Source organism: Doryrhamphus excisus, chromosome 3, assembly GCF_030265055.1.
Source record: "Doryrhamphus excisus isolate RoL2022-K1 chromosome 3, RoL_Dexc_1.0, whole genome shotgun sequence".
NCBI lineage: Eukaryota > Metazoa > Chordata > Actinopteri > Syngnathiformes > Syngnathidae > Doryrhamphus > Doryrhamphus excisus.
The window spans coordinates 14,341,241-14,368,588 of NC_080468.1; the positions used below are offsets into that span (position 1 = coordinate 14,341,241).

Here is a 27,348-nt window from a genome sequence, read left to right on the forward strand (position 1 = left end):
TTGATTGTGCGTGGCCAACTTTAGATTCAGTTACTTGCTGCGTGGAGTAGCTCTGCTCAGAAGCTGCTTTGAGAAACATTAAAGTCAGACATTATGTTAATTTCTATTCCTTTCATCTAGTAAATGCTTCGCTGCATTTCCTAGTTTGTTATCCTATTTCCCCCAGCTGGCTAGAGAGGAAAGAGTATTGAAAATGAGTGCTAGAAAGCCCATAATTTACATGGTTTGTGTCACTGATAATATTAAATCTCAGGGCGTTCTTTTGTCGTACTGTGTTCAGCGGCCAGTAAACGCACCACAGTGCGCCGTTGCGTCGCTTGAGCGATTTATGACTTCTCTGACGCTTTTTTGAGCCTCATCCACCATCTCATCGGGTTGATGCTGTGCCTGAATGCATAGAGGTGAGTTTTCGGTTCCATTGCGGGAGCTGCATAGTTGTTTGTGCACCTTTTTCGCGAAGTGACGCTCCTTTGTTCATTGGTACTAATAGTAGCATTCAAGCTAACTGTATGACCAACTATTGTTCTAATAAGCGTCATATTTACTTAATTTCCTTGTTGATTTCTGTATGTAATGTATATTTGGCTCATTATTATGTTTATGTAATATGAGTTACGTTACTTTACTTATCATTTATTTGTGTATTTGTATTGTATGTATTGTATTTGCGCATGTGTTGACGTGGAGAGATATGTTCCGGGGTTGGGAAGGAAAAGGGGTGACGGACAGGAAGTGAGGAGAGCCTGCATGTTAGAGAATTATTATGGGCGGGACAGTAGCCCTTGTTAGGAAGCATTGTATTTTGGACCTTAATAAAAAATATGGCTGTTGTTCCGCCCGTCTGGTCTGGTGTTTGGCCGAGCGTAGAGTGTTACAGTATGTTGTTAAAGTACCACAGCATAAAATCTTAATAAATCCACCAAAAAGAGGACAACCTGTTGTGTTCTTTGACTTGAACACACCTTTATAAAACCAGTGCATCCTTGGAGACATTCCCTCTCCGTTTCAGTGGGAATATGTGATTTCCACAGACTTTATTAGCGTTACAGATATGACCAATCCATATTTGTTATGGAATATTTAGAAAAATGCAGGAAAAAACACATTAGATCCAATACACATGGGGACAAGCAATGTAACTGTTGTGGTTTGGGTGGGAGTCAAGGGCGAGAACCTGGGTAGCCTAGTTGTTGTTTACCAAAACTGGTTCTTGGGAACAAGCTTTGCTCTTTGTACTGTCGACTCCATGGAATTTAGGAATGATTTGTTGTGGAGTGTATCTGTCAAACTGGATGGGATAGTGTCACATGTCAACGTCTTTTGTCGGTGTTTCTGTAATTACACGACCAGTAGTGAATCAGGGCTAAAAGAACGAAATAACCATCACAAAGGTTTTACGTCGATTAGAAGGTCTATGCCAGTTTCGGTTATTTTTCAATGAATTGCCCAGCTCTAGCTTTAAGGTAATGGTAGGGTAGTCTTAAGAGTTCGGGTTGTAGGCTTCACAGTGTCCCAGGAAACACTGAAGGCCACACAGGGCAAGTCTCCAATGTGTAGTCAAACCCAAACTGTGGGTTGACGTAACACTATATCTACTTGAAACCTACGTCAACCTCTTGTGGTTGACGTACTGCTATATGGTGCTATCCATAAAAAGACATAAAAATGCGGAAAATGTACTATGGTAATGGTAATGGTTTTATTTCATTTGAACATGCATCAGATTACAATTGAATGCATCCCATAATCAGTTCACAGTTCCACATGTCCAAAAGGAGTAGGAAGAAGCAAAGCTTATTAAATCCTACCCCTCCATCTGGTACTTTTACAATCAGTAACTGTTACATTTGTTCACTTCCTGCTTTCCATAATACAGTTTAAGGTTTTTTTTTGTTCTTTTTTTAATTTTCTAATTTTTTGTCCCGTACCGAAGTACGAGGTGATATGACCATACAATAATATAATGTGTACCATAGTAAGTGTCAATATAGTGATATATACAGCACATCATGACTGGTTCAAGACTCTTCATCCTTGTATTTAGCAAACATCAACTGCTTGTATTGTTTCTTGAATTGGCTCATCGTTGTGCATTGTTTGACTTCCTTACTCAATCCATTCCATAGTTTGATTCCACATACTGAAATGCTATGGCTTTTTAACGTAGTCCTAGCATATAAGTGTTTTATTTAAATGTAGTTCTTCCCTGAGATCATATTTCTCCTCTCTTGTAGAGAAGTATTGGATGACATTTTTAGCTAATTGGTTAATTTTAGCCTTATGCATTATTTTAGCTGTTTGAAGATGAACTATATCAGCAAGTTGAAGTATTTGTGATTTTAGAAATAAGGAGTTAGTATGTTCTCTGTAGGCGGCATTATGAATTATCCTTACTGACCTTTTTTTGCAGTACATTTAGTGAGTGAAGATTGCTTTTATAGTTATTACCCCATATTTCATTGCATTCAGTGCATTGTTTGAGTTCCTTACTCAAGCCATTCCATAGTTTGATCCCACATACTGAAATGCTATGGCTTTTTTAACATAGTTCTAGCATATAAGTGTCGGTTTCATCACCAGCAGCACCACCTTCTATATTCTGAATGCACTTTATCCAATTTTCATAAGCCATTTTGAAAATAAGCGCCCCATTTAGTTTAGGGTGCTCAACACTCAATAATAGACTGAGACGACCATTCTTGGATTCTGCAACTGCAGGAGTGAATGCACATTGAATTGCATTTTGCTTGGTTAAGCACCGAGACAAATGGCCGTGTGTGTTGCTTCAAGTTACAAACAATAGCATAGCCCTTTTTATAGTGACAACCTTCTGATATATGCTGATGGGCTCATAGCCTTAAGCAAAGGTTTGTCTTAGGCGGATACCAGGTTGCAATTTCTACTTTAGAAACATTCTGGCTAATTGAAGCTCTGTGACAGGAATGGTAGTGGTCACTGCTAAAAGGGTCAGTAGGTTGAAAGCGAAGCGTGATATGCATTGTCAAGTGAATAAAGCTTCCTTTGCGTCATGTCATAAGGGCAGTGATAAAAACGTCCGTACCGCCCTGCCAAGCTCCGACGTAACAAGACTTGAGTCAAGGACAAATCGCCAATTACGTTGATTGCTTCCAAGGGATATTCCACTCTTATGTGTCTGCCACTGGATATCAGCTTTGTGCACTTTACTGTATGTCAAGCTAATTGCCTCTGCTGAGGTGCTTTTTTTTATTAATACCCCCGGTGTGTATTCACAGGACCTGTCCACTCTGAAGTGTGATGTGTGTATCCTGGTCTTCTCCGTGACTGACAGGCGAAGTTTCCATCGCACCGCACAGCTCCGCCTTCTCCTCAGGGAGTCCCAGCCTCACACTCCAATCATCCTGGTGGGCAACAAGAGCGACCTCGTTCGCTCCCGTGAAATAAGTGCAGAGGGTAAGTACAGCAGACGGAGGCGCACCTGCACACAAACGCACCGGGGCAAACAGAGATCATCCAATCGTGGGGTTAGCGTGATATCTCGCTTCGACAGGCCTCCCTGGCTTTGTGTTTCTCCCCACATGTAGCAGAGGTGAACATGGGTTGGTGTTTCGGGGGAGATAGCGGCGCTATAGGGGGTGTTTTATGCAGATTCCACAATCGGCGACACAACAGTGGGACATATGATAAACAGATTGCTGCAATGTTGTTCATTTGCTACAGAGCACGTAAACACTGATGCTCTGCCTAAAAATATACACTTCATTTTTTAAATATGGATGAATTACACGGACCAAGGTTCAATTAACAAATTACACAGGGGGGCTGAGGTTAGCAAGTCTGGTAGTGTTTGTGCCAGCAACTCATACAGTGGTTTGTACAGATAAACAAATATAATCAGGCTCTCAATAGTTGACATGGTTTGTTATTATTGAACTTGCACACATAAAATGTTTTGTGTCCATTAGAGCTGCAACAATGAATCGATTAATCCTGAAACACAAACAATTAATCGATTAACTGATAATGTAATTCATCAATTCATGTAAATATCCTCTGATTTCAGCCTCTCAAATGTGAATAATAATTCAATTCCTCAGTCATCAATGAAAGAAGACCTATTGTCTTTGTGTTTTAGCAAAATTTAAAAACGATATGTTTTAAAAACAAAACGATTCCATACAGTTTACAAAAAATACGATTTGATTCATTTTGATACTACGGTTCATATTTGTTGATGAATGCACGACCATCCTTTCAACGGAAGCCCAGGCTAGTCTTGCAATACCCGGTCCAATCGATTAATCTCAGGAAACCGGATAACCGCTATCGATTTATCGTTCACAACCCTACTATCCACACACATCTTTGACCTTGGACCTTGCCTCTTTTCCGATATGTGATGGACCGAACCACTAACTGGCCTGAGCGATTACTCGATTAATCCGTATCTTTGCTTGTCAAACCGGATAACCGGTATCGATTTATCGTTGAAAACCCTACTATCCACACACATCAACTTTGACCTTGGACCTTGCCTCTTTTCCGATATGTGATGGACCGAACCACTATCTGGCCTGAGCGATTACTCGATTAATTGAAACAGCAAGCTTCAGATTAATCGACAACAAAAAAATTATAATTAGTGGCAGCTCAAGTGTCCGTTATTCCATTTGATTGCGCTATTATTAGTTGTAATTATCATACAGTACATATGTATTTCTGCTAATGCCATATACTTACTTGCGGTGATTATGTGCTGGAGATGAGAGGCCATTTGTCTCAAACAAGTCTTCCACATTCTTGGAACCAGCCTTGGGCGTCTTGCAATTATCGTCTTTGTTCCTCACAGGAGGAGATCCCCCCCTCCCCGTTTTTTTTGCATGAATAGTCAGACACTTCCTTCAAAGCCACCTTTTCAGGTTGTATTGATTCGTGTCCTTGCGTGCAAGTTTTATCAAATTGTACTCCTTGTTATTCTCAAACACATTCTCTCTCCTTTCTTGTCTGTTTTGGAGCTCGCAGCAGATTTTCCCGTGATAATAGCGTTTCAAATCGGGGGGAAAAAGGGTGTGAAAACATTGCTGTCCCCGAGGAGGGGGCATGAATGCGTATTTGAGAAAGGCTGCCGGTCTAAATAGAATGACTCCGCAAAGTCCAGTTCTGAGATGTCATTAGTTTAGTTCCCATTTTTAAATGACTCAACCGCAATAAACGATGATTAAAAAACACTATATTTTTGGAGTTAGAGTATAGAAAACCTGATTATGACTTTCTAACATTATCTTTTTAACATCATCAGTCACTGTTACATTACCCTGTGATTCCTTGTTTACAACACATTGCTCAACTCTGATGCCCAAGATGGCCGCTAACCAGCTATTAGCTAAATTAAGCGTTGTTGGAGCTTTCTGGAGTTTTTTCCAGAAGCTTTTAATAGGCGGCTTTGTTGTGTCGTGTTCATGTCTCACATAAGGATTGTGGGTGATTGAAAAAAAAAAATGCAGTACACAACCACTTCCACACTAAATATGAGGATAACCTTTTTTTTTCCATGGCTGACTTCATGCTGTGTGAAAGGTAATGGAATGTCTGAATGCTTTATCGTTACTAGTGACCAAATCACTACATATATAGATTATAGTCTAACGCAAAACTGCAATCATTTATTGATTTATTTCTGACAAAACCCGATTTTAGTGAGTGATGACTCTACTTACTAGGTTGAGCCAGGGTAGTTTTTTTTTCTCAGCCAACCATGCATTTATGGGCTTTGCTTTGAGCATTAAGGAACAGTCATGAATTGACTCAAACAAATGTCTGGGAATTAAGATTAAGGAGTGCAGGTCCGAGCCAACCACCGATTGATTAACTGTGATTGAGAGGGGTGTCCAAATACCCTTGTACACAGTTTGTTACATTCCAGATGAGCTATCCATCGAGATATATAAATATATTTGATATTTGTACGTGTATAATACAGATATAAATAGAGTTTTGAACTGCCAGGCTCCCCCTTTTATGCTGCTTTTGGGAGAAAATCATAAAAATTCCTCCATAATTATCGGCAACACTCCTCTGGGATTTAGCATTGATCAGCAAAATCAATTCCTTTCTGTTTACAAGACAAATGCCAGTTGTTTAACTCCTTGTGGTAACACAATTCGATTAGCTGTAGCTTGGGGAGTGGATAGATACTCCATCTGTAAAATAACGACGCGGCTCTTCCTGCATTTATTGTTTCGCCATATTGAATTTTCAATGACATACACACACAATTACATGCAAGCGTCTATTAGCGGCAAAATCTTATTTGCTTGGTGCTGTCAGCATTAAACCGAACACCGCTGTGACTCACCCGGGCGACAACAACACCAAAACATTCTCCAGTGTCTATGTGCAGGCTCAGTGATAAGACCACAAGGGACATGGACAGCCTCCGGGCCATGATAACATGACTGATATTAAAGTGAAACTGAATACAGGTTGAAAGCTCTCGACATATTTTTCTTCAAATGCATGCCAACAGCATGATATCACTGATATTTGTAAATAACTATCCAGGCTGTATGGCAGCCTTTAACCAAGAGAGGCAATTAATACGTTCCGGAGCCTCCAGCCAATGGCGAAACACCAGGAATAATAATAAGCCTATAAAAATGTTTGCTCGCAGATTGCTGTAAATTATCTTTACGCTTACTCTAAAAGAACTACAGTTCCCATGATGCTTTGTGTGCCATACCAAGAAGTACATCTATATTAGACTCTACTATAACATGTTTTGGTAGCGGTCATCTGCATCACAACATATGTGTTTTGATCTGACAAATCTTAAGTAAGTTTGATCCAATGTAGAATTACAGTAAACCTCGGATATATCGGACTCGGATATATCGGAAATTCGCTCACAACGGACAGATAAAAAAGAACCGATTTTTCTGTAATGCATTTCCAATAAAAATTCATTGCATATATCGGATTTTTTATAACGGATTTCGCCTATTTCGGACAAAATCTCCAGTCCCGTTCCAATGCATTTCCATTAAATTTCCCTCGCATATATCGGATGGCCGCATCGTTATGCTAATCTTGTTGATGTCACTGGCTATTGTCTTTCTCCTGGCTCCAGATTTAGGACAAATATAAAAGTGAGTGACGTCAATAATACTAGCACAGCAGTGAATGAGATCTTAACCTCACTATTGGAAATAACGTAGACCTGACGGGCGTAACAGGGCCTAGCTTAATTAACAATTTGTTATGCTCAGAATCCAATAAAGTTCAATTCTCATTACCTTACGTCTCTTTTCATTGCCCAGTCCAGGTACATTGGAAACATAGTCAAGGAAGTGCCTTTTTATAACGGATAAAATCCGATTTACGCATATACCGGATATAAATCCGATATAGTATGCGTAAAAAACGGACATTTTCCGGTATACGCATATAACGGATTTCGCTTGTATCGGACAAAACCAGTGGAAACAATTGAATCCGATATATCCGAGGTTTACTGTACTACCAAGCTTCTGCTTGGACGTTAACACAGGGGCAGCTGTCAATCACACGTCACTAGCGAGTGATGCTGGGAACACCGAAGTAGGTTGGATTGCAATGTTTAAAGTGTGCGTAAAGCAGTAAATGTATGAAAATATTAAATGAGATGTGTTTTCTGTGGAAAAAATAGCTTCATTTCGGGGAGCAAAAATCCACAAATGTTAGTGAGTGCTGAATCTGGACTGTAATTAATTTGTATTTGGGTGCCCGGTGGTGTCATATTAAATCCTTCTGCCCCTCATGGCAGAGGCCATGAGCTTGATTCCTCGCCAGGGGTTTTTTTGTCAGGAAGGGCATCCAGTGTAAAAAAAAAAAAAAAAAGCCAAAACCATTCACGCGATTGACTCGCTCTGGCGACCCCTGACAGGGAAAAGCCAAAAGAGGAATAAAATTCATTTGGATTTGGACACAGAGCAACTCAGGACTTGAATGACGTGTCTACTTTCCTGTCAAACACAATGCTTAAATATGCTTACTGTTGGGGATTTTAACATTCATGTTCGTGTTGACCTAAAAACCCTAATGCGGGTGATTTTTTTTAACACTATTGACTTTTAATCTCCCCCTCACCCCGGACAAAAACATGCGTCATCACTCTTGCGCCAAAAAAAATGTAAAAGACAGATAAATGTGTCTTTGTTCAAGTTGAAAAAAACGTATAAATCTATCAGTATTGTATGATAACTGAAAAAATTTCGATGAAAATGTCTGTCGAAAAGCCGAGGTTGTCTTTATTTATTTGATATTCAGTCTCTGTCTGTAGTAAACATTGTGCTACCTCAGTTAGCGTTCACATCAATTAGCATATTTTTGTTTCATGTCAAAAAATTAGCCTCAGGGGATGAAATAGAGAACTTGTACAACATGGACTTAAGCCTTAAAGGGGGCCTATTATGCTCATTTCTCAGCCCTTTCTATTGAGTTGTGGCTATCTAGATCTAGATCTTCCAGAATCTGCACCTATCCCAGCTGTATTTTCACAAATGTATTCCATCCATGTCATTCATTCATTCATTTTCTACCGCTTATCCTCACGAGGGTCGCGTGGGTGCTGGAGCCTATCCCAGCTGTCTTCGAGCAATAGGCGGGGTACATCCTTGACTGGTTGCCAGCCAATCACAGGGCACCTATAGACAAACAACCATTCACACTCACATTCATACCTATGGACAATTTGGAGTCGCCAATTAACCTAGCATGTTTTTGGAATGTGGGAGGAACCGGAGAGTACCCGGAGAGAACATGTAAACTCCACACAGAGATGCTAGAGGGTGGAATCGAACTCGGGTCTCCTATCTGTGAGGCTTGCGCACTAACCACTCGTCTACTGTGCAGCCCCATATGCACATTATTAATGATAACTCACGTTAGTGACGTTAGTACCCGGAGAAAATCCATGCACGCACTGGCCGATGGAATCGAACTCGGGTCTCCTATCTGTGAGGTCTGCGCGTTAACCACTCAACCACTGTGCAGCCCCATACGCACATTATTAATGATGACTAACGTTAGTGACGTTAGTACCCGGATAAAACCCACAAATGCACTGGCCAATGGAATCGAACTCAGGTCTCCTATCTGTGAGGCCTGCGCGCTAACCACTCGTCCACTGTGTAGCCCCATACGCACATTGTCAATGATAACTAACGTTAGTGATGTTAGTACCCGGAGAAAACCCACGCATGCACTGGCCGATGGAATCGAACTCGGGTCTCCTATCTGTGAGGTCTGCGCGTTAACCACTCATCCACTGTGCAGCCCCATACGCACATTATTAATGATAACTAACGTTAGTGACGTTAGTACCCGGAGAAAACCCACGAATGCACTGGCTGAAGGAATCGAACTCGGGTCTCCTATCTATGAGCCCTGCGAGCTAACCACTTTTACACCGTGCAGCCCCATACGTTAGTGGCTACTTTTAGCTGACAACTATTTGTAAGCCAAAAAGTTGCTTCAAGACTTCTGTGTCGGCTCAGTGAAAATCACTTTTGAGTGGAAGACAGACGAGGAATGCGAGGGTTGAATGATGAGAGATGAGATGTTCTTAGCATATTGTCACCACTAGCATCATAAATGAGGTCAGCAGTATGGAAATGCTCCATCTCCATTCCCGGGGCACCTGACAAAGATGTTCTGGGTTCTCGGAGGACAAAGCACATGGATTCCTGCTGATATGCCAGTCTGACGCAGGGAGGATGGCATCCTAACATCTTCATTCCAGAACCTCTGGTCACACTAAAAGAGCTGAGTCATAAAGTCTATTTTTGGCATGGACAGTCACACACACACACTCTGGAATATACACTGTGACACACACACTGTGAACATATTTATCACCGACTCAATATTGTCAGTGTGGCCCTGCTCCTCTGGGCTTTGATTAACATTCACTGTGGCTCCGTTTGCTTCCTTACTCACTGTCTGGCTCCTCCTGGCTCCTCATATCTGGGGGAGTTGAACCTTTCAGATTGTAACATAATTCGCCGCAGGACGCGGATCAAGCTAGGATTGAAAAATAATACACAATTCTGTAACTGAATTGATCAAACTGTCTCCATATACATAAATCGTTCTTTTCAGTCACATTGTAATGTTATAACCCTGAAAAAGGGGGAAATATGTGAATAAGGATGGCCGGACACGATGTCTCCCTCTGGCATCCTCATCCAGAATGCTTTTATTTTATTTTATTTATTTCACACACAAAAAAAAACATGTATGTCAAGCACACAGTAGCCATTTTGTTTCCCACAGGTAGACCTGCACAGCAAATCAACAAGACAACAAACAGTGTCCCTTTCTACTTTTTCAGACAACTCAAACATTTGCATGTTATTTTAAACATCCAAAAAAAATAACATATACTCTACATGTCTATACCTAAACAAATACACATATTAAACATAAACATTACCCTCCTAACAGACGTCGGTTAGCTAGCTTACAGTACCATGTAGCATCTACTTATAGGTCATCACATGATTTGTCTGGGCCTGATACCAGACAAACCATGTGATGATCTTATTACCACATACTATTTAATCATGAGCTTATTATCACGCACTATTTAATCAAAAAGACCATTTTGTTTCCAGAAAATGTAAACACAATAATTGCAAAAATATTTCAACAATAATATTTTTATCAACAGTCTTATCTTATAAATGTCTCACGATCATTTCAAGAGTGTCCTCCTCATTAATGGTGATAAAACGTTCCATTTCTAATATTCTGTTTGCTATTTTCCATATTTGTTTTTCGCCGGGAGTGTCAACCGCTGACATGTTGACAGAGCACAGACGGCAGCAAAACAAACGCTGTGTGTTCACGCTCGTGTGCTGTTCTCTGATTGGTTGTTTCACCGGCACGATAACAGAGCAGCGCGCTCTGAGTGGACAGCTACGGGGGCTGATACTGGACATGGTTAAACTCTATATTTTATCAGTATCACTGCCCTGGGCTTTGACACAGTATCATTTTTGGCCTTTTCCTGTATCATTCATGGGCGGTTTCTAGGGTACAGGGACAATTAATACTGTAGTATGTGATGAAACGTGGTATCAAACTATGTCTCAAAACATTTTGCAACACAAACAATACATCACAGTAACAGACATTTTGCCTCTCATCCGAGACGGCTTTATCGTTTTTTCCGATGAGATAGGACAGCTCTAACGATGCAAGATACTAATATTTATTCTATCGGATTGAGGTATGTTTCATTTTTTGCTAGTGCTCAGTGTTTATTCGTATATATGCTACATTAAATGAATGTATAGGAATAAATGAATGTATAGAAGATTGTACGGGAAACCCTGTAGGAGAGACTGTACCTTTTCTGTATTTTCACCTCCCCTTAACCGTTTTTCAGACGTCTTCCATCACAACCGCCCCCCACACCTGCCTCACCAAACCTATTTCCCAGACGCGGTTGTAAACAATGTAAAAGTCAATTCAATCAGCAGCTGTAAGTACTAAACCCCGCTGATCTGGTTTGAGGTCGTTCTTCCTCGTATTTAGTGAAAGCCGACAGCTGTTGTGATGCCGAATGATTAATCGCGGATCCGGTCTTGTTCTTTTTGTATTACCCAAGACCGACACCAATTGTGCGCCCCATCATGTCAGGTCTGGTTCACTGTGTGTGGTACAGTAGCTTGAAAATGTAATTTCTTTTTTCAGTATCTGCTAGAATAAATTCAATTGCTGGTTTGTTTCCTGGTATGTAGTTATTAACCTGTCAGGACTGGAGGATGTTTAAAATCTGAGTTAACCCCAAATTAATCCAGAATAACCGCACAGTTAGAGGTGGTGATATTGTATTGGTTTACGTGAAATATGTAATATTTGATCTCCTGGGGGCGGCACGGTAATCTAGGGGTTAGCGAGCAGACCTCACAGCTAGGAGACACGAGTTCGATTCCATCGGCCAGTGCATGCGTGGGTTTTCTTCGGGTACTAACATCACTAACGTTAGTTATCATTAATAATGTGCATATGGGGCTACACGGTGGATGAGTGGTTAGCGTGCAGGCCTCACAGCTAGGAGACACAAGTTCGATTCCATCGGCCAGTGCATACGTGCGTTTTCTCCTGGAACTAACGTCACTAATGTTAGTTATCATTAATAATGTGCGTATGAGGCTGCACAGTGGAGAAGTGGTTAGCATACAGGCCTCACAGCTAGGAGACCCGAGTTCGATTCCATCGGCCAGTGTATGCGTGGGTTTTTTCCGGGTGCTAACGTCACTAACGTTAGTTATCATTAATAATGTGCGTATGGGGCTGCATGCCGGACGAGTGGTTAGCGTGCAGGCCTCACAGCTAGGAGACAAAAGTTCGATTCCATCGGCCAGTGCATGCGTGCGTTTTCTCCTGGAACTAACGTCACTAATGTTAGTTATCATTAATAATGTGCGTATGGGGCTGCACGGTGGTCGAGTGGTTTGCGCACATGCCTCACAGCTAGGAGACACAAGTTTGATTCCATCGGCCAGTGCATGCGTGAGTTTTCTCCGGGTACTAACGTCACTAACGTTAGTTATCATTAATAATGTGCGTATGAGGCTGCACATTGGTGAAGTGGTTAGCGTGCAGGCCTCACAGCTAGGAGACCCGAGTTCGATTCCATCGGCCAGTGCATGTGTGAGTTTTCTCCGGGTACTACCGTCACTAACGTTAGTTGTCATTAATAATGTGCGTATGAGGCTGCATGATGGATGAGTGTTTAGCGTGCAGGTCTCACAGCTAGGAGACCTGAGTTCGATTCCATCGGCCAGTGCATGCGTGAGTTTTCTCCGGGTACTAACGTCACTAACGTTAGTTATCATTAATAATGTGCGTATGGGGTTGCACGGCGGTGGAGTGGTTAGCGCGCAGGCCTCACAGATAGGAGACCCGAGTTCGATTCCATAGGCCAGTGTATGTGTGGGTTTTCTCCGGGGAACTAACGTCACTAAGGTTAGTTGTCATTAATAATGTGCGTATGGGGCTGCACGGTTGTAGAGTGGTTAGCGTGCAGGTCTCACAGCTAGGAGACCCTAGTTCGATTCCACCCTCTGGCATCTTTGTGTGGAGTTTGCATGTTTTCTCCGGGTACTCCGGGTTCCTCCCACATTCCAAAACCATGCTAGGTTAATTAGCGACTCCAAATTGTCCATAGGTATGAATGTGAGTGTGAATGGTTGTTTGTCTATATGTGCCCTGTGATTGGCTGGCCACCAGTCCAGGTTGTACCCCGCCTTGTGAGGATAAGCAGTAGAAAATGAATGAATATTCTTGTCGTTTTGCAACAGAGGCCCAATCCAGCGCCATGATGTTCGACTGCCACTACCTAGAGCTCTCGGCTTCTCTCGAACACGGCACCAATGAGCTGCTCGAGGCGGCCGTTCGGACTGCAAGGGGAGACTGTGTGGGCCCCAACTGGGCCGACGGCGACCCCGGATCAGGGCGCAGGGAGAGTCTCACCAGCCGGGCCAAGCGCTTTCTGGCGGGGCTAGTGCCACGCTCGTACGGACGAGAGCGTGACCGGGGACGCTACCGAGAGATGAGCCGCCACCGAGGCAGCAAGATCTTCCGCCAGAAGTCACGCTCTTGCCACGACCTCAGCGCACTGTGACAACAACACACACACACACACACACACATGTACACACACCAGATTGGAAGATTTACCACAGAGGGGGGGGTGTAAACCGTCAAAAGGACACAAGAAAAAAAATGGAGGAGGCACAAATTTACCCTTAAAACTATCTTAATCCAGCCTTACATTTATGGGTGCCAAATGGTGGTCAAAGGGGGGGTGGACAGAATTTAATATAATAATAATTTAATTTAATAATAATCTCAGCTAGAACATAATACAATACATAATACAATACCACAATACGCTGACCAAAATGATAACATATATATAAATATTACATATAAATATGGAGTATTCACTTCTGTCAACTTTGACAATAGGTTTTACATTAAAAAATTGGACTTTGTTTTTTTTTTTGATGCTGAAAAACACAAAGTATTACAGTTTTTTACAGTATTTACAGTCAAAAATTACACCGAAAAATTATTTGAGTGTATTATCGAGAAAAGATTTCCCCAACAGACAGAAAAATTAGCAGGACTCACATCACGTTGTCAAGATGCTGACTGGAGAACCAGGAGTGAAGGGGGCGTGGGTGTGGGGGGGGGGGGCATGGGGGGGGTGGATGGAGGTCACAAATAGACACACACAAACTCAAGTAGCGCTGATTGCATAGACTGATAGCAACCCAATGTAAAGCTATAGTAGATCCTCTTATAGCATAGCATGCTCAGTAGACGATGGACCCTGGTAGGGTATCGAACCTTAGGTTATGCACAATCTTAGCTAGTTTTTACGCAAATTGCAACGACCCTTTATTTGACACAACGCCGCCCACTCTGTGTGTTATACCACTTTTTCCGTTGAGAAGAGCGTTCGATATTATCGGTGGTATACAGTTCAGGCGGTTCTCGGGTTATCGAACGACTCAAGTCGTGTTTTTGTGGGAGTCGGAATCTACTACCAGTCGGACGTGCCCTGAACAGGGAGGTGTCCAGAGAGCCCAGTCTTGTAAGCCCTGATCTTGTCCTTTCAGGCACCGGCGTAGGAACGTAGATTGACACGTGAATCCGCATTATCGCGTTTTCTCTATGCGGACGCAGAAACCGACTACTTCCTGATGGATTCTTGTGTTTACCGACTAAAATGTAACGTTCGTTCATGAATTAAACGGATTACATCCGTAACCCATTTGTAAACCGAGGACCACTTATATGTTTATCCCTCACTTTGTCCAAGCCATATTCTTGCTGATTGCTTATTGCGCAATCAGCACAAAGAACCCTTTACAAACAGGAAGTGGAGCCAAGAGGAAAAAAGGGGTTTTACAAAATAAGACGGGTCACAAGAACTCTGGAACAGACATGACAAACTTAGAACAAACCTAAAACTACCTTTGGATGTTTGATGTTTTTTCGTGTTTCTCTTTCCGACCGCGTTATTTATTAGGACAAACGTACGTACGTATGCGTTAGAGAACCTTCCGAAAAAACGGTATCTCAACAGCATGCCATTGTTTGTCACGGTCTACTAAGCACTCACACACCTTTACACCGAGAATAAAGTTTGGTTTGACATCCCAATGATGGCGTCTTGTGCTTTTATTATGGTCACTTGCTTATTGATGAGATCATATAAAAATGGTAATGGTTTTATTTGATTTGAACATGCATCAGATTACAATTGAATGCATCACATAATCAGTTCACAGTTCCACATGTCCGAAAGGAGTAGGAAGAAGCAAAGCTTATTAAATCCTACCCCTCCATCTGGTACCTTTACAAATCAGTAACTGTTACATTTGTTCACTTCCTGCTTTCCTAATATAATTTAAGTTATTTTTATTTTATTTGTTTTTATTTAATAATTTTTTTTTTTCATTTTTTGTAATTAATTTTTTTTTTAGTTTTTTTAATGGTTTTATTTGATTTGAACATGCATCAGATTACAATTGAATGCATCACATAATCAGTTCACAGTTCCACATGTCCGAAAGGAGTAGGAAGAAGCAAAGCTTATTAAATCCTACCCCTCCATCTGGTACTTTAACAATCACTAACTTACATTTGTTCACTTCCTGCTTTTCTAATATAATTTAAGTTATTTTTTTTAATTTAATAAAAAAAAATTCATTTTTTGTAATTCAATTAAAAAAAAAATTATGGTTCTACTTGATTTGAACATGCATCAGATTACAATTGAATGCATCACATAATCAGTTCCCAGTTCCACATGTCCAAAAGGAGTAGGAAGAAGCAAAGCTTATTAAATCCTACCCCTCCATCTGGTACTTTTACAATCAGTAACTGTTACATTTGTTCACTTCCTGCTTTCTTAATATAATTTAAGTTATTTTTTTATTTAATATAAAAATTGTTTTTCTTTTTTTTATTACATTTTTTTTAAATTTTTTAATGGTTTTATTTCATTTTCATCTACCCACCAACTATATGTGGTTTCTTAAGTTTTTATTATTTGCCGTTTTATTATTATTATATTTATTTATTACTGATTGATTGATTTTTTTTATTCTTGATTTGTTTATTTATTTTTCATCTTATTTTGTGTAAAAAAAAATAAAAAGTATTTGAGAACAGTGGAATGTTTTATCAGAGCTTTTCTTGTAGAAAATCGAAACCAAAGCAAAGTTTATTCATTTTTCTGTTGTTAATAAATGCGTTTTTTTTTTTGTTTTTTTTTTTGGAAAACCGAGTCTCGCCCAGACCCTAGCTCCAGTGTCCCCCAAGTAAATTGAGTTTGAGACCCCTGCTTTAAATGCTGTGTCCCAGTAGCGTCAAAAACGCTGAATACCGGACAGATTGAAGACACAGAAAAGACCCGCTGGCTCACAGTCTCGGTTTTAGTTTGACCCCCCCCCCAAAGGTGTCTAAACCAAACCTACCCAAGTATGTCTTTTGTGCTTGGAAGCATCCGGTTTTTCAAAGTCTCTTTTGTACAAAAACCGAATTAAAAGTTAGCTGTGGGTTCATGATTTCAAAAGTACACATTAATATATTTTCCCACTGGTGTACTTCTTTTGACCCCGTGGAAATCCAAAGTCAGCATAAATACGTTCTTTATTTAAGTACGTATTACACAAAATCCTATTAGTAGCTGTCTACTTTTGGTCGTGGTTTTGGTCTTTCCTGTCCGGGTTTGTTCCAGAAACTCATAAAATGTGCGAACTAGCAACCTCTATCTCGAGAACCACTGTACCCCCCAAAGTCAATTGACTTAAACAGAACTCTCGATAAGAATTAACCCTAAATCTCGAATCCCGGAACCGCAACCCTAAACTACAGATCATAGTAGTCTACTGAAAAAGGTATTTGACTCTCAAATCAAGTCCGCAAAACCTATTCAATGTTTAAATCTGCATTTAATCTTTGATTCCCCCCTAAATCCCAAAATGGAATGAACCGGGAAGCACGACTGTGTTCAGTCAGCCGCCCAATCACACGGTACCACTGCGGTTTTGAGGTTACTATGCTGGTACTGTAACTGGTACTCAAGTGGATCCAATGCGAGGACTCTTAAGAGAAAAGAAAAACCGGTATAGAGACTCGGAGGCTCGGAGAAAAAAAGCAAGAGAAGAGGGCAGAAATGCTTTGAGGAGTAATGGTTGCCTGGAGACGGTTGTCAAGGAGACAATGAGTCCTCTGGTATCTCAGCTTGTCCTATATATATATATATTAATGTTGATCCAGTCCTTTTGTTGAACTTTTTTTCAATTAGTAGGTGAAGATGGGGGGGGGGGGAATGAGGATAGATGAATGAGAAAAATGGGGTGGGGGGGGAAAATAAATCGGAAGATTGGATTTGGTATCGGAAACAATAGGATAGCATTTCATTTTGTGACACTCCATCACTCTCACATTGTGACAGCAAACCCCCCCCCCCCTGCTGTCTTTGTGTCTGACTCATTCTGGGGGCCGACCCTGTAATTTTTCTAGCGCAAAGGAAAATGAGTCTTCAAAGAAAATCCACCAATTGTTTGGCTACTGAATGCTTTCTCAAATGATTTCAGGACTTGGAATCAAAGAAAAGACTATTTTCAGTGTGCTTTGTGCATAACTAATGAGAGATTTCCTTTGCTGTGTGTGTGTGTGTGTGTGTGTGTGTGTGTGGGTGTGCTGGTGACTTACTCCGGTAAAACACCGCCGCTGTGGTGGAAAAAAATTGGACATGCACAGAAAAGGCCACACCGGGGGAAAAGGGGGTTTGAATGACTCAATGATGTTAATTCCATTTGATCTGCCATTTGTTTCGTATGTAGGTACGACGACCAAAGCAACAAAGAAGGTAAGAAAGAAGCTACAAACTAGTTTGATTTGTTACATTTTCCAACTAATGGTAATGTTAGTGTGGCCCGCGAAAAAAAATATTACATTTGATTAATGTTCATGTTAAAGGTTAAATAACTGTTAATAGTTATCCTCCCTATCCGTGTGGAAGTGGTAAGTTTTGGGCTAGTTAAGTTTAAAGGAAATAACTTGAAGGCTACCGTTTAGGTCGCTAGCTCTCTAGTTTGCGAGTTAGCATGTGTCTCAAGTGACCCTGCAGTTGCGCAATATGTTGTAAATAAAAAAAATGTTTTTCTTTTTTTTTTAGTAATTACAATTTTTTCAATTTTTTAATGGTTTTATTTGATTTGAACATGCATCACTTCCTGCTTTTCTCATATAACTTAAGTTATTTTTATTTTTTAAATTTAATTAAAAAAAATTGTTTTTCATTTTTTTTAGTAATTAAAATTTTTTTCAAATTTTCTAATGGTTTTATTTGATTTGAACATGCATCGGATTACAATTGAATGCATCACATAATCAGTTCACAGTTCCACATGTCCAAAAGGAGTAGGAAGAAGCAAAGCTTATTAAATCCTACCCCTCCATCTGGTACTTTTACAATCAGTAACTGTTACATTTGTTCACTTCCTGCCTTTTTAATATAATTTATTTTTATTCTATTTTTTTAATTTAATTAAAAAATTGTCATTTTTTGTAATTAACATTTTTTTTCAAAATTTTTTATGGTTTTATTTGATTTGAACATGCATCAGATTACAATTGAATGCATCACATAATCAGTTCACAGTTCCACATGTCCAAAAGGAGTAGGAAGAAGCAAAGCTTATTAAATGCTACCCCTCCATCTGGTACTTTTACAATCACTAACTGTTACATTTGTTCACTTCCTGCTTTCCTAATATAATTTAAGTTATTTTTATTCTATTTTTTTTAATTTAATAAAAAATTGTTTTTCATTTTTTTTTAGTAATTAAATTTTTTTTTTTTTTTTAATGTGGAGCGGGACAGCGGTGCTAGCTTGCACCCATTGTCACAAAAATTTGCTCATTCCTTGTTTCCTGACATCATGTCGCCTCTCCTTATATGCGGTACTCTGCTCAGTCCGACATGCCATGCCTGAAATCAAACAAAAAAAAAGGCTCTCCTCTCATTCCCTGCGGAAGTGGTAATTCTTTGTACACTTTAATTCAACCACAAAACAGCATGATTTATGAATATATTTGCGAAAAAAAAAAAACATTAAACAGAGAAGTGATTTTTCACCACAATAGAGTCTTAATTCCAGTATCTGAACAATCGTAATAAAACATACTAAAATTATTTTTTTGCTTTATTTTTTTACTCCAGAATATCATTAAAAAGCTTGCGCTTCTTGGATTCGCCGGATTGTATTTCCTGCCAGTGGGCTCGTCGGTGAATGAAGTGGGAGAGAGCGAACTTGGCCCACACGTGACGAGCAAACTGGTCGGACCTCAGCTGGCTTTCACTTGGCACTGGGATGGAAAAAGCGAGAGGAGCGGGGCGTCATTAATAAGCGAAGCCAGAAATTAAATCCAATCTTCCACGTAAATGTTAAATGGTATTACCCAGCTCCTGTGCGATAGTTTGTCTTTGACTGATTGAGGAGCTGCTCCATATGGACTCGAGTACTCGACTGCCCAGTCTGGAGCACGCCATCCGGACATATTGACCCTGGGTGGAAGAAAGCGGAGTGGAAAATGTAAACAATAAAACCCAGAAGACTTAATCAGTTTTTCAAGGATTAAACTTAAGGAGGAAAGCAGCACGCATCACACGTCTTTCCAGTCGGCGCTTGTTTTACGGAATCGATACATCATTAAGTCCATCGTACCTCCAGCCTCTTGAGGATCTTGCCCCTTCCCTTGTCGCTGGACGTGGTGACGAGCGCTTGGAGTACGTGGCTGCCGGACGGGTCGGATGCCAGCATCAGGAGGTCCTCCGGGGTCAGGGTGCGTAGACTGCTGAGGAGGTGGGAGCGCTCCTGGAACCGAGCTAGCGCCTGCACCAGCCGGGAGCCATGGTAACAGATGGAAGACAGGGGGACCTGGCCGGGACGAGCCGTAGTTGTCACGTTGCTGCGTGTCTGACATTTACTTTAAAAAGGTGTAGACCAGGGGTCTCATACACGCGGCCCAAATGTGGCCCGCAGGACACTAGTTTGAGGCCCCCCCGCCTTGATATGAAAGTTTAATGTTAGTGCGGCCCGCGAAAAAATTATTACGTTTGATTAATGTTCATGTTAAAGGTTAAATAACTGTTAATAGTTATCCTCCCTATCTGTGTGGGAGTGGTAAGTTTTTTTTTTTTGCAGAACCCTCCAGAGTATCTGTGGCCTGGCTTCTGCCGAGGGCAAAGCCAAGCAGTCTGGCGACACTTAATTAAAAAGGTAGTGGAAAAGGCTACTTATTCCCATTAAAGCAGGGGTCTCAAACATGCGGCCCGCGGGCCAAATGTGGCCTGCAGGACACTAGTTTGAGGCCCCCGCCTTGATATGAAAGTTTAAGTTAGTGCGGCCCGCGCAAGTTTGATATGGATGCTGTATGGTATCATGTACCCAGAAAAAATGATTACGTTTGATTAATGTTCATGTTAAATGTTAAATAACTGTTAATAGTTATCCTCCTTATCCGTGTGGAAGTGGTAAGTTTTTGGCTATTTAAGTTTAAAGGAAATAACTTGAAGGCTACCGTTTAGGTCGCTAGCTCTCTAGTTTGCGAGTTAGCAGGTGTCTCAAGACCCTGCAGTTGCGCAATATGTTGTAAATAAAAAGAGTATAAATGTGACTATAGTCGTGTTTTGTCATGTCTACAGGGCTCTAATAATGCTTTGTTCATTTTAATCTGAAAAAAATAATTTGTCTACCCACCAACTATATGTGGTTTCTTAAGTTTTTATTATTTGCCGTGTTATTATTATTATTATTATTATATTTATTTATTTAATACTGATTGTTTTTCTTTATTCTTGATTTTTTATTTATTTTTCATCTTATTTTGTGTAGAAAAATAAAAAGTAAGATATTTGAGAACAGTGGAATGTTTTATCAGAGCTTTTATTGTAGAAAATTGGAACCAAAGCGAAGTTTTTTTTAATTTTTTTGTTTTTAATAAATGCGTTTTTTTTTTGTTTTTTTTTGAAAACCTGATGCGGCCCAGTCTCACCCAGACCCTAGCTCCAGTGGCCCCCCCAAGTAAATTGAGTTTGAGACCCCTGGTGTAGACTGATACCGGCGCTTACCTCTGTATGTATATTGCCCTCTGCTGTTTCAGAGTGGTAGTACACATCGTAGGTGAGAAGGGACATGAACAGAGGGAGGCAGTGGACACGTCGGGAGCCGGGTTCTGCACAGTGGAATGCCTGGGAGGAAGTGAAAAATTTAAAATTAAAAAAAAAAATTATGCAATTTGTCATAAATTGACACTTACATGGAGCAGACACTCCATTAATTCTTCTTGTCTTTCTTTACTTTCAGCACAGCTTTCTGCCAGTTGCACTATGACGCCCATGTGACCTGCCGCCAAGATGGCTTCCGCGCCTTGGAGTAACTCATCGAACAAGCTCGGGAACTTCAAAATCGAAAAAGACACAGAGTCCGAGTCAGCCTTGCTTCGATGTGCAGTGTGATGATTAAAACCCACCAGTTTGTTCCCGGCCGTGGCCGCCGTTAGCCTCTGGACGGGGAAGTTACCGATCGGATGGAGGGCAAGGTCGACCAGGTGACCCTTCAGGTGGTTCTTGTATAGGTCCCGGAGGAGAGACTTGTGCGACAGCTGGATGATGGTTTCAATAAGATGACTGGAGGCCTGGTCCTTGAGGAAAACCAGAAGCGGGCTGGAATGATATTACAAATTTTTAAAAACAAAAAAACTCCTTCTTTACAGATATCAGAGTCAAGTCCGATCTACAGACCTGAAACCTGGAGCCGAACGGCAACTGGTCAGGTACTCCATGACTCGCTTAAGGAGCTGTTTGCAGAGTTTGGGTCGTTTCCTGTGGCACACGGTCAGCATAGTCTGGAAAACTGCGCTGGCGACAGAGTTTGTGATGCTGACTGGAAAAGACGCAACACAAGAAAAACCCGATAGTCATACTTCGTATGTGTACATATGTAGGATTCCTTACTTATAAATCTAATACTTTTGTAGCGAGAGCACAGAAAACCTGCTTACAACCTCCCGAATACGTTGTTTTTAACATTACTAGAGCCCTCTAGACATGAAATAACACCCCTATAGTCACCTTTACACTACTATTACACACTACAGTAGACAAAATCAGAGAAAACAACCCATTTAAGACAGACGTGAGGGACAGGAAGTGACAGGTGGATTACCGTGGCAACTCTAGTCCATCTTATAATAATAATAATAATTATTATTATTATTAATTATTGTCAATATAATTATATTGATAATTAATAAATAATTATTATAGTATTATTAATAATAATAATTATCATTATAATAATATTATAATATATATAATAATTATTATTATTAATATAATAATTATAATTAATTATATTGATAGTTATTAAAAATAATCATTAAATTAATAATAATATAATAATTATTATTATTAATAATAATTTATATAAATAAAAAATACATATAATTATTAAATCAATAATAATTATTATTATTAATTTAATATTTATATATATATATAATTCTATATATTTAATATATTATTAATTTTTCAATAATTATTAATATAATTAATTATAATTATTATAAATAATAATAATTATTATTATTATTATTGTTAGTATTATTATTGTTCCTGTTGTGATGTTCAACACTGCAAAAAAAGTCTTTGCAGTCTTGTATGTCTTCAACAAAAATCAGAGTAACATTACTGACACCTAGCAACCAGTGTCAAATACTGCATAGCATCATAATGTCTTTGAATGCATCTTCTGAATGCCTTATTTTGTATTTTGTTGAAATGCTTAATTTTGGTTAAAAATAATAATAATAATAATAATGCACAATTTAGTAAAAAAATCATATTTTTGACTGATCACAGGCCATATTCAACCACAAATTCAAGCATTTATATAATTTTGAAAAACAGTGAAGCCGCCAAATTCGATCCGCAATGTGGAGCGGCACGGCTATGCTAGCTTGTACCCGTTGTCACACAAACTAGCTCATTCCTTGTTTCCTGACATCATGTAGTCACCCCTCCTTATATTCGGTACTCTGCTCAGTCCGACATGCCATGCCTGAGATCAAACGAAAAAAAAAAAGGCTCTCCTCTCATTCCGTGCGGAAGTGGTAATTCTTTGTCCTTCTTCCTTGCACCGTTTGACACACTTTAGGTTTAGAATAAGTACATTGGAGTTAAGTTGTACGTTGAAAAGAGTAATACAAGTGTAATGACGATTTGGGTGTTATTTCATGCTAAAAGTCGTATTTAGAAAGTCCTAAACAAGTTTTTTTGCGCTTTAACTCATTAACTTTAATATTCAGTTTGTTGATATTGAATCCTACTTCCCGGGAATTCACTTCCCGGGAAGTGACAAGCGACAACTCTTATCAGGTGACTCACGGTTCACGTTGTCCAGCAGGCTCTCGGTGAGGCTTTTCAGCTCGTACCAAAACGATGTTGGAATCTCGAAGTCTGTCAGCTGAGGAGAAGCGTTGCGGTCTTTTGTACCTGGAAGAGGTATATGAGTGAAAGATAAGATAAAGCGGTATTTACCGTCATTTCCTGTCTATAAGATGCTACTTTCTTGCTAATGCTTTCAACTCTGCGACTTATAGAGTGATGGGGCTTATATACGTGGTCTTGCTACATACTGTGATACCAAATGTGACCAGTAGATGTAGTTCTATCCTCAGTAATGTTGAGCCAATGTTTTGATTCTGGTGTTCTGGCATCACAACATGGCGACAACAATGCACTTTCCGTGTTCCATGGTGCTGGAGCCTATCCCAGCTATCTTCGGGCAAGAGGCGGGGTACACCCTGGACTGGTGGCCATCCAATCACAGGGCACATATAGACAAACAACCATTCACACTCACATTCATACCTATGGACAATTTGGAGTCGCTAATTAACCTAGCATGTTTTTGGAATGTGGGGGGAAACCGGAGTACCTGGAAAACCCACGCATGCACGGGGAGAACATGCACACTCCACACAGAGATAACCGAGGGTGGAATTGAACCCGGGTCTCCCAGCTGCGAGGTCTAGGTGCCGAATGTGTAAATGTGCAAATATACCAGTGTACAGTTCCAGTTATGATGTTGTCACTAGCAACAGCACTAAATTCATCACATAGCAACTTAACACCCACACAGAGATGGCCTCGGATTGCACTCTGATCTCCTAGCTGTGAGGTCTGCGTGCTAACCACTCGTCTTGATTTTTTTAATCTGGAAATTACATTACGTGAATGTGTGTGCGCGTACCTGGACGGGATTCATTGCGAGGAGGTCCGACACAGCCAGCGAGCACGTGTAAAAGCGTGCGGACCACGTGGGAGCCGTGAACATGCCTGATGAATTCCGCGCTGTTGTCTCTTACCACTCGACTTAAAGACAACACCTGGACTTCCAGAACGCCATCACTATCATCCTCCTCCTCTTCATCGGCAGCGGCAGATGGCTCTAATACAATGACAGGGAAAATAATTGCACAGGAAAAGGTTAATTAATCAGCGATCTGCTTTGAATAACGGTATTATTGTATTTCCTCAGATAGATCCGCTGCGATCCAATGAAACCTCAACATACCCGTCAACCTGGACACCTGCCTGACCACGCTCTCCACGACATGGCCGCCACATCGGTCACAAGAAACGGCCTTGAACTCCGTCCCGGATTCGCCGCCCAGCTCAGACAGCAGCTCTGCCACCTGGTCGGGACTGGACAGCGGTAGGAGGCGCTGCAGCGTGACACTTCCTGTGCAATCCGTTGCCACCAGGGTTGCTTTTCCTTTCACTTCAGCGAGGACGTTTTCCACAAACATCACTGTAAATAAAAAAAAGACCATAAAATGGCTGTCAATAACAAGTTTTTAAAACGCAGTTATGTCCAATTCGTACCTCTCTCCTCATCATCTTCAAATTCTTCACTCAGTCGCTCCCCGACTCGCCGAAAGTACCCAACGCTCATTGCATCCAGTTTCTTTTTCCCACTTTCTCCCTGAGACTTTGACCCTTCTTCTGCCATTTTCCTCCTTTTCTCCCCTCCATGGCCAGCATCCACAGAGTCCGGTCTCTTCTTGTTACTTCCTTTCCGAGACTTCTTCGGTTCTGCCTTTTCCAGCATCCTTTACATTGAAAATGTAAAACACAGTTAAGATTCCAGATAGTGGAAATCAGCTGGAAATGTATCATTTTATTTCCATCTTCAGCATTTCTGCATCCCTTACTGCACAATTGTAGAGGTCTAAAGTGATACTGTAACTATAGGAACAGGTTTTCAATTCCGTAATGGTTATACGGCTTTTGAAAAATAAAATGCTAACATCCGGTCCTAGCTAGTGTTGCTTTAAACACATTTCTTTGAGTACTACTACTCACTACTCACTACTACTACTACTACTAATGTTGATTCGCCAAGTGATTATCCCATAAGTAAAGAGTCATATTAGAAACTCAACTAACGTTATGCTCTTAATTTGAAGTTTCAACGCAAACATCCGCTCTGTACAGGGACGTCGCGTGGGTATAATGCTATTCATTTAAACAATAATATAACTTAATAAAAAGGAGATTCCACATGACTTCACCGTATTTTAAGATTTGTAAATGTCTTTTCAATGTATACTAACTATAATCTTCCTTTTGCTGAAGTAAATGTGAAACTAAATTATTTGATTATGATTTGAAGGCGGGTTGGTTAAAGACTTGTTAATATGGCACGTGAAGGTGTACGACATTGCGACGTTCTGGTAAAGAGAGTCGAATATGACAAATATGACAATATGACAAACTTTAATAATTCCTAAATTCGCGGTAAGAAATTTAAATTCGACAGTAAAATGAATAGGACAAAAAGCATTTACTCACGTGTAAGAGTATGAGTCTTAGTCCACACAAAGTCGAGAAAATTTACGACACTTCCGGGGAAGGCGGACGCCTTTCTTCTTCTACGAATCAACTGTAAATCGCCAACTACCGCCATCAGGTGGTCAGTTTAGGAATTGTCTATAGTACATCAATGACAGCAGCCTACTTCTGAGGGCTAATTCTTAATGGCCGTGGAAATACAGTCATATCAAACCGTAACACGAAACATATTTGCAAATGAGAAATAACAATTATAACAAAAATAACAAAAACAAAAAAAGAACAATTGGAAAATATTACACCAACCTTGCAAGGACTCAAACCTAGATCCCATTGATCCGTCGTGTACCACTACTAACCCTACAAAGTCAGCCATCTTGTCCCAAACATCGTGTGAAGCTGAAACAAAAAAAACATTTGCCTCTGACATTTGTCACTTGCCGTGACCCGGATTCGAACCGGGGTTGCTGCGGCCACAACGCAGAGTACTAACCACTATACGATCACGGCTGTAGTGCCATCGGTGGTAATCACTTGTATTCCCCTCAGGTCTATAACGTATTTCATATTTACGCTACCCAAATTTTAAATGATTAATAATATAAAAGATAAATCATAAAAAGGTCATAACAATTCATTCAGATTTAGATTCAGATTAATGATGCGTCCAACTTATTTTTTTTAAAGTATTCTTGGTATCGGATCGATACCAAATATAGCGGTACCGCCCACCACTAGCTCAGGCTACGGGATCACTGCAGGGCCAAAAGGGGATGGCCACCGCGACTTAAACAAGCTAGCGATCTAGCTAGCAAGTTAGCCTCTCTAATGTGTTAAAAACTTAAGAAAGTGTTTCAAACGGAGCGGGAAAGGAAGGCAAAGAGGACAGATATAATCACTTGATGATAGGAGATACTTTTTTCCCAAATGTCGGCCTTTTCCTGTTGGTTCAACAGCGGTTCTCCATGCAGTGTAAAAGGGAAGCTAATTTTTATGTTCTGTGGATCTGCTGCTGCCTGTTGGCTGTTTGTTGCACTGCACCTTCCTCATGTTGTTACTTGTTTTAGGAAGTAACTTTCAGTTCATTTTTTTTACTAATAATACACAACAATTCCAACAATGAAACAGCCATCATTTATGAATTTGTTATTATTTGAACAACTGTAACTAATATACTGTAACTTTCTAATATCATTCATTCATTCATTTTCTACCGCTTTTCCTCACGAGGGTCGCGGGGGTGCTGGAGCCTATCCCAGCTGTCTTCAGGCGAGAGGCGGGGTACACCCTGGACTGGTCGCCAGCCAATCACAGGGCACATATAGACAAACAACCATTCACACTCACATTCATACCTATGGACAATTTGGAGTC

At 40.4% G+C, this 27,348-nt stretch overlaps 2 protein-coding genes and 1 non-coding gene across 3 annotated transcripts in view; 1 reads left to right on the forward strand and 2 right to left on the reverse strand.

Moving 5' to 3' along the window:
• rem2 (RAS (RAD and GEM)-like GTP binding 2) overlaps positions 1–17,301 on the forward strand; it is a 36,656-nt gene extending 19,355 nt beyond the window's left edge. The window contains exons 4-5 of the mRNA XM_058067393.1: positions 3,255–3,432; positions 13,329–17,301. Of these exons, the coding sequence (XP_057923376.1) occupies positions 3,255–3,432; positions 13,329–13,651 (501 nt within the window). The 3' untranslated portion in view covers positions 13,652–17,301. The remainder of the gene's footprint in view (positions 1–3,254; positions 3,433–13,328) is intronic.
• A 1,750-nt stretch (positions 17,302–19,051) lies between these two features.
• LOC131126229 (nucleolar protein 9) lies at positions 19,052–26,096 on the reverse strand. Its single transcript, XM_058068534.1, has 12 exons — positions 25,975–26,096; positions 25,006–25,232; positions 24,695–24,931; positions 24,371–24,568; positions 23,503–23,610; positions 21,859–22,000; positions 21,588–21,780; positions 21,375–21,515; positions 21,187–21,306; positions 19,781–19,993; positions 19,515–19,620; positions 19,052–19,421 (listed from the first exon to the last, which is right to left on the reverse strand). Exons 2-12 carry the CDS (start codon positions 25,229–25,231, stop codon positions 19,267–19,269), a joined length of 1,839 nt encoding a protein of 612 aa, XP_057924517.1. The 5' UTR covers position 25,232; positions 25,975–26,096; the 3' UTR covers positions 19,052–19,266.
• Positions 26,097–26,412: 316 nt separating this feature from the next.
• Positions 26,413–26,484, reverse strand: trnah-gug (transfer RNA histidin (anticodon GUG)). The gene has a single exon. It is a non-coding gene; the product is annotated as a tRNA-His (tRNA).
• Positions 26,485–27,348: the final 864 nt, after the last annotated feature.

What these genes read in the sequence shown, in the direction of transcription:
- LOC131126229 (XM_058068534.1), bottom strand. Translation starts at nt 25,231, where the DNA reads ATGCTGGAAAAGGCAGAACCGAAGAAGTCTCGGAAAGGAAGTAACAAG. An exon ending in CCTGCTGGACAACGTGAACC is followed by an intron (nt 22,001 to 23,502) that starts GTGAGTCACCTG and finishes CGTCTTTTCCAG; the next exon opens with TCAGCATCACAAACTCTGTC. An exon ending in CGTTCGGCTCCAGGTTTCAG is followed by an intron (nt 21,781 to 21,858) that starts GTCTGTAGATCG and finishes ATATCATTCCAG; the next exon opens with CCCGCTTCTGGTTTTCCTCA.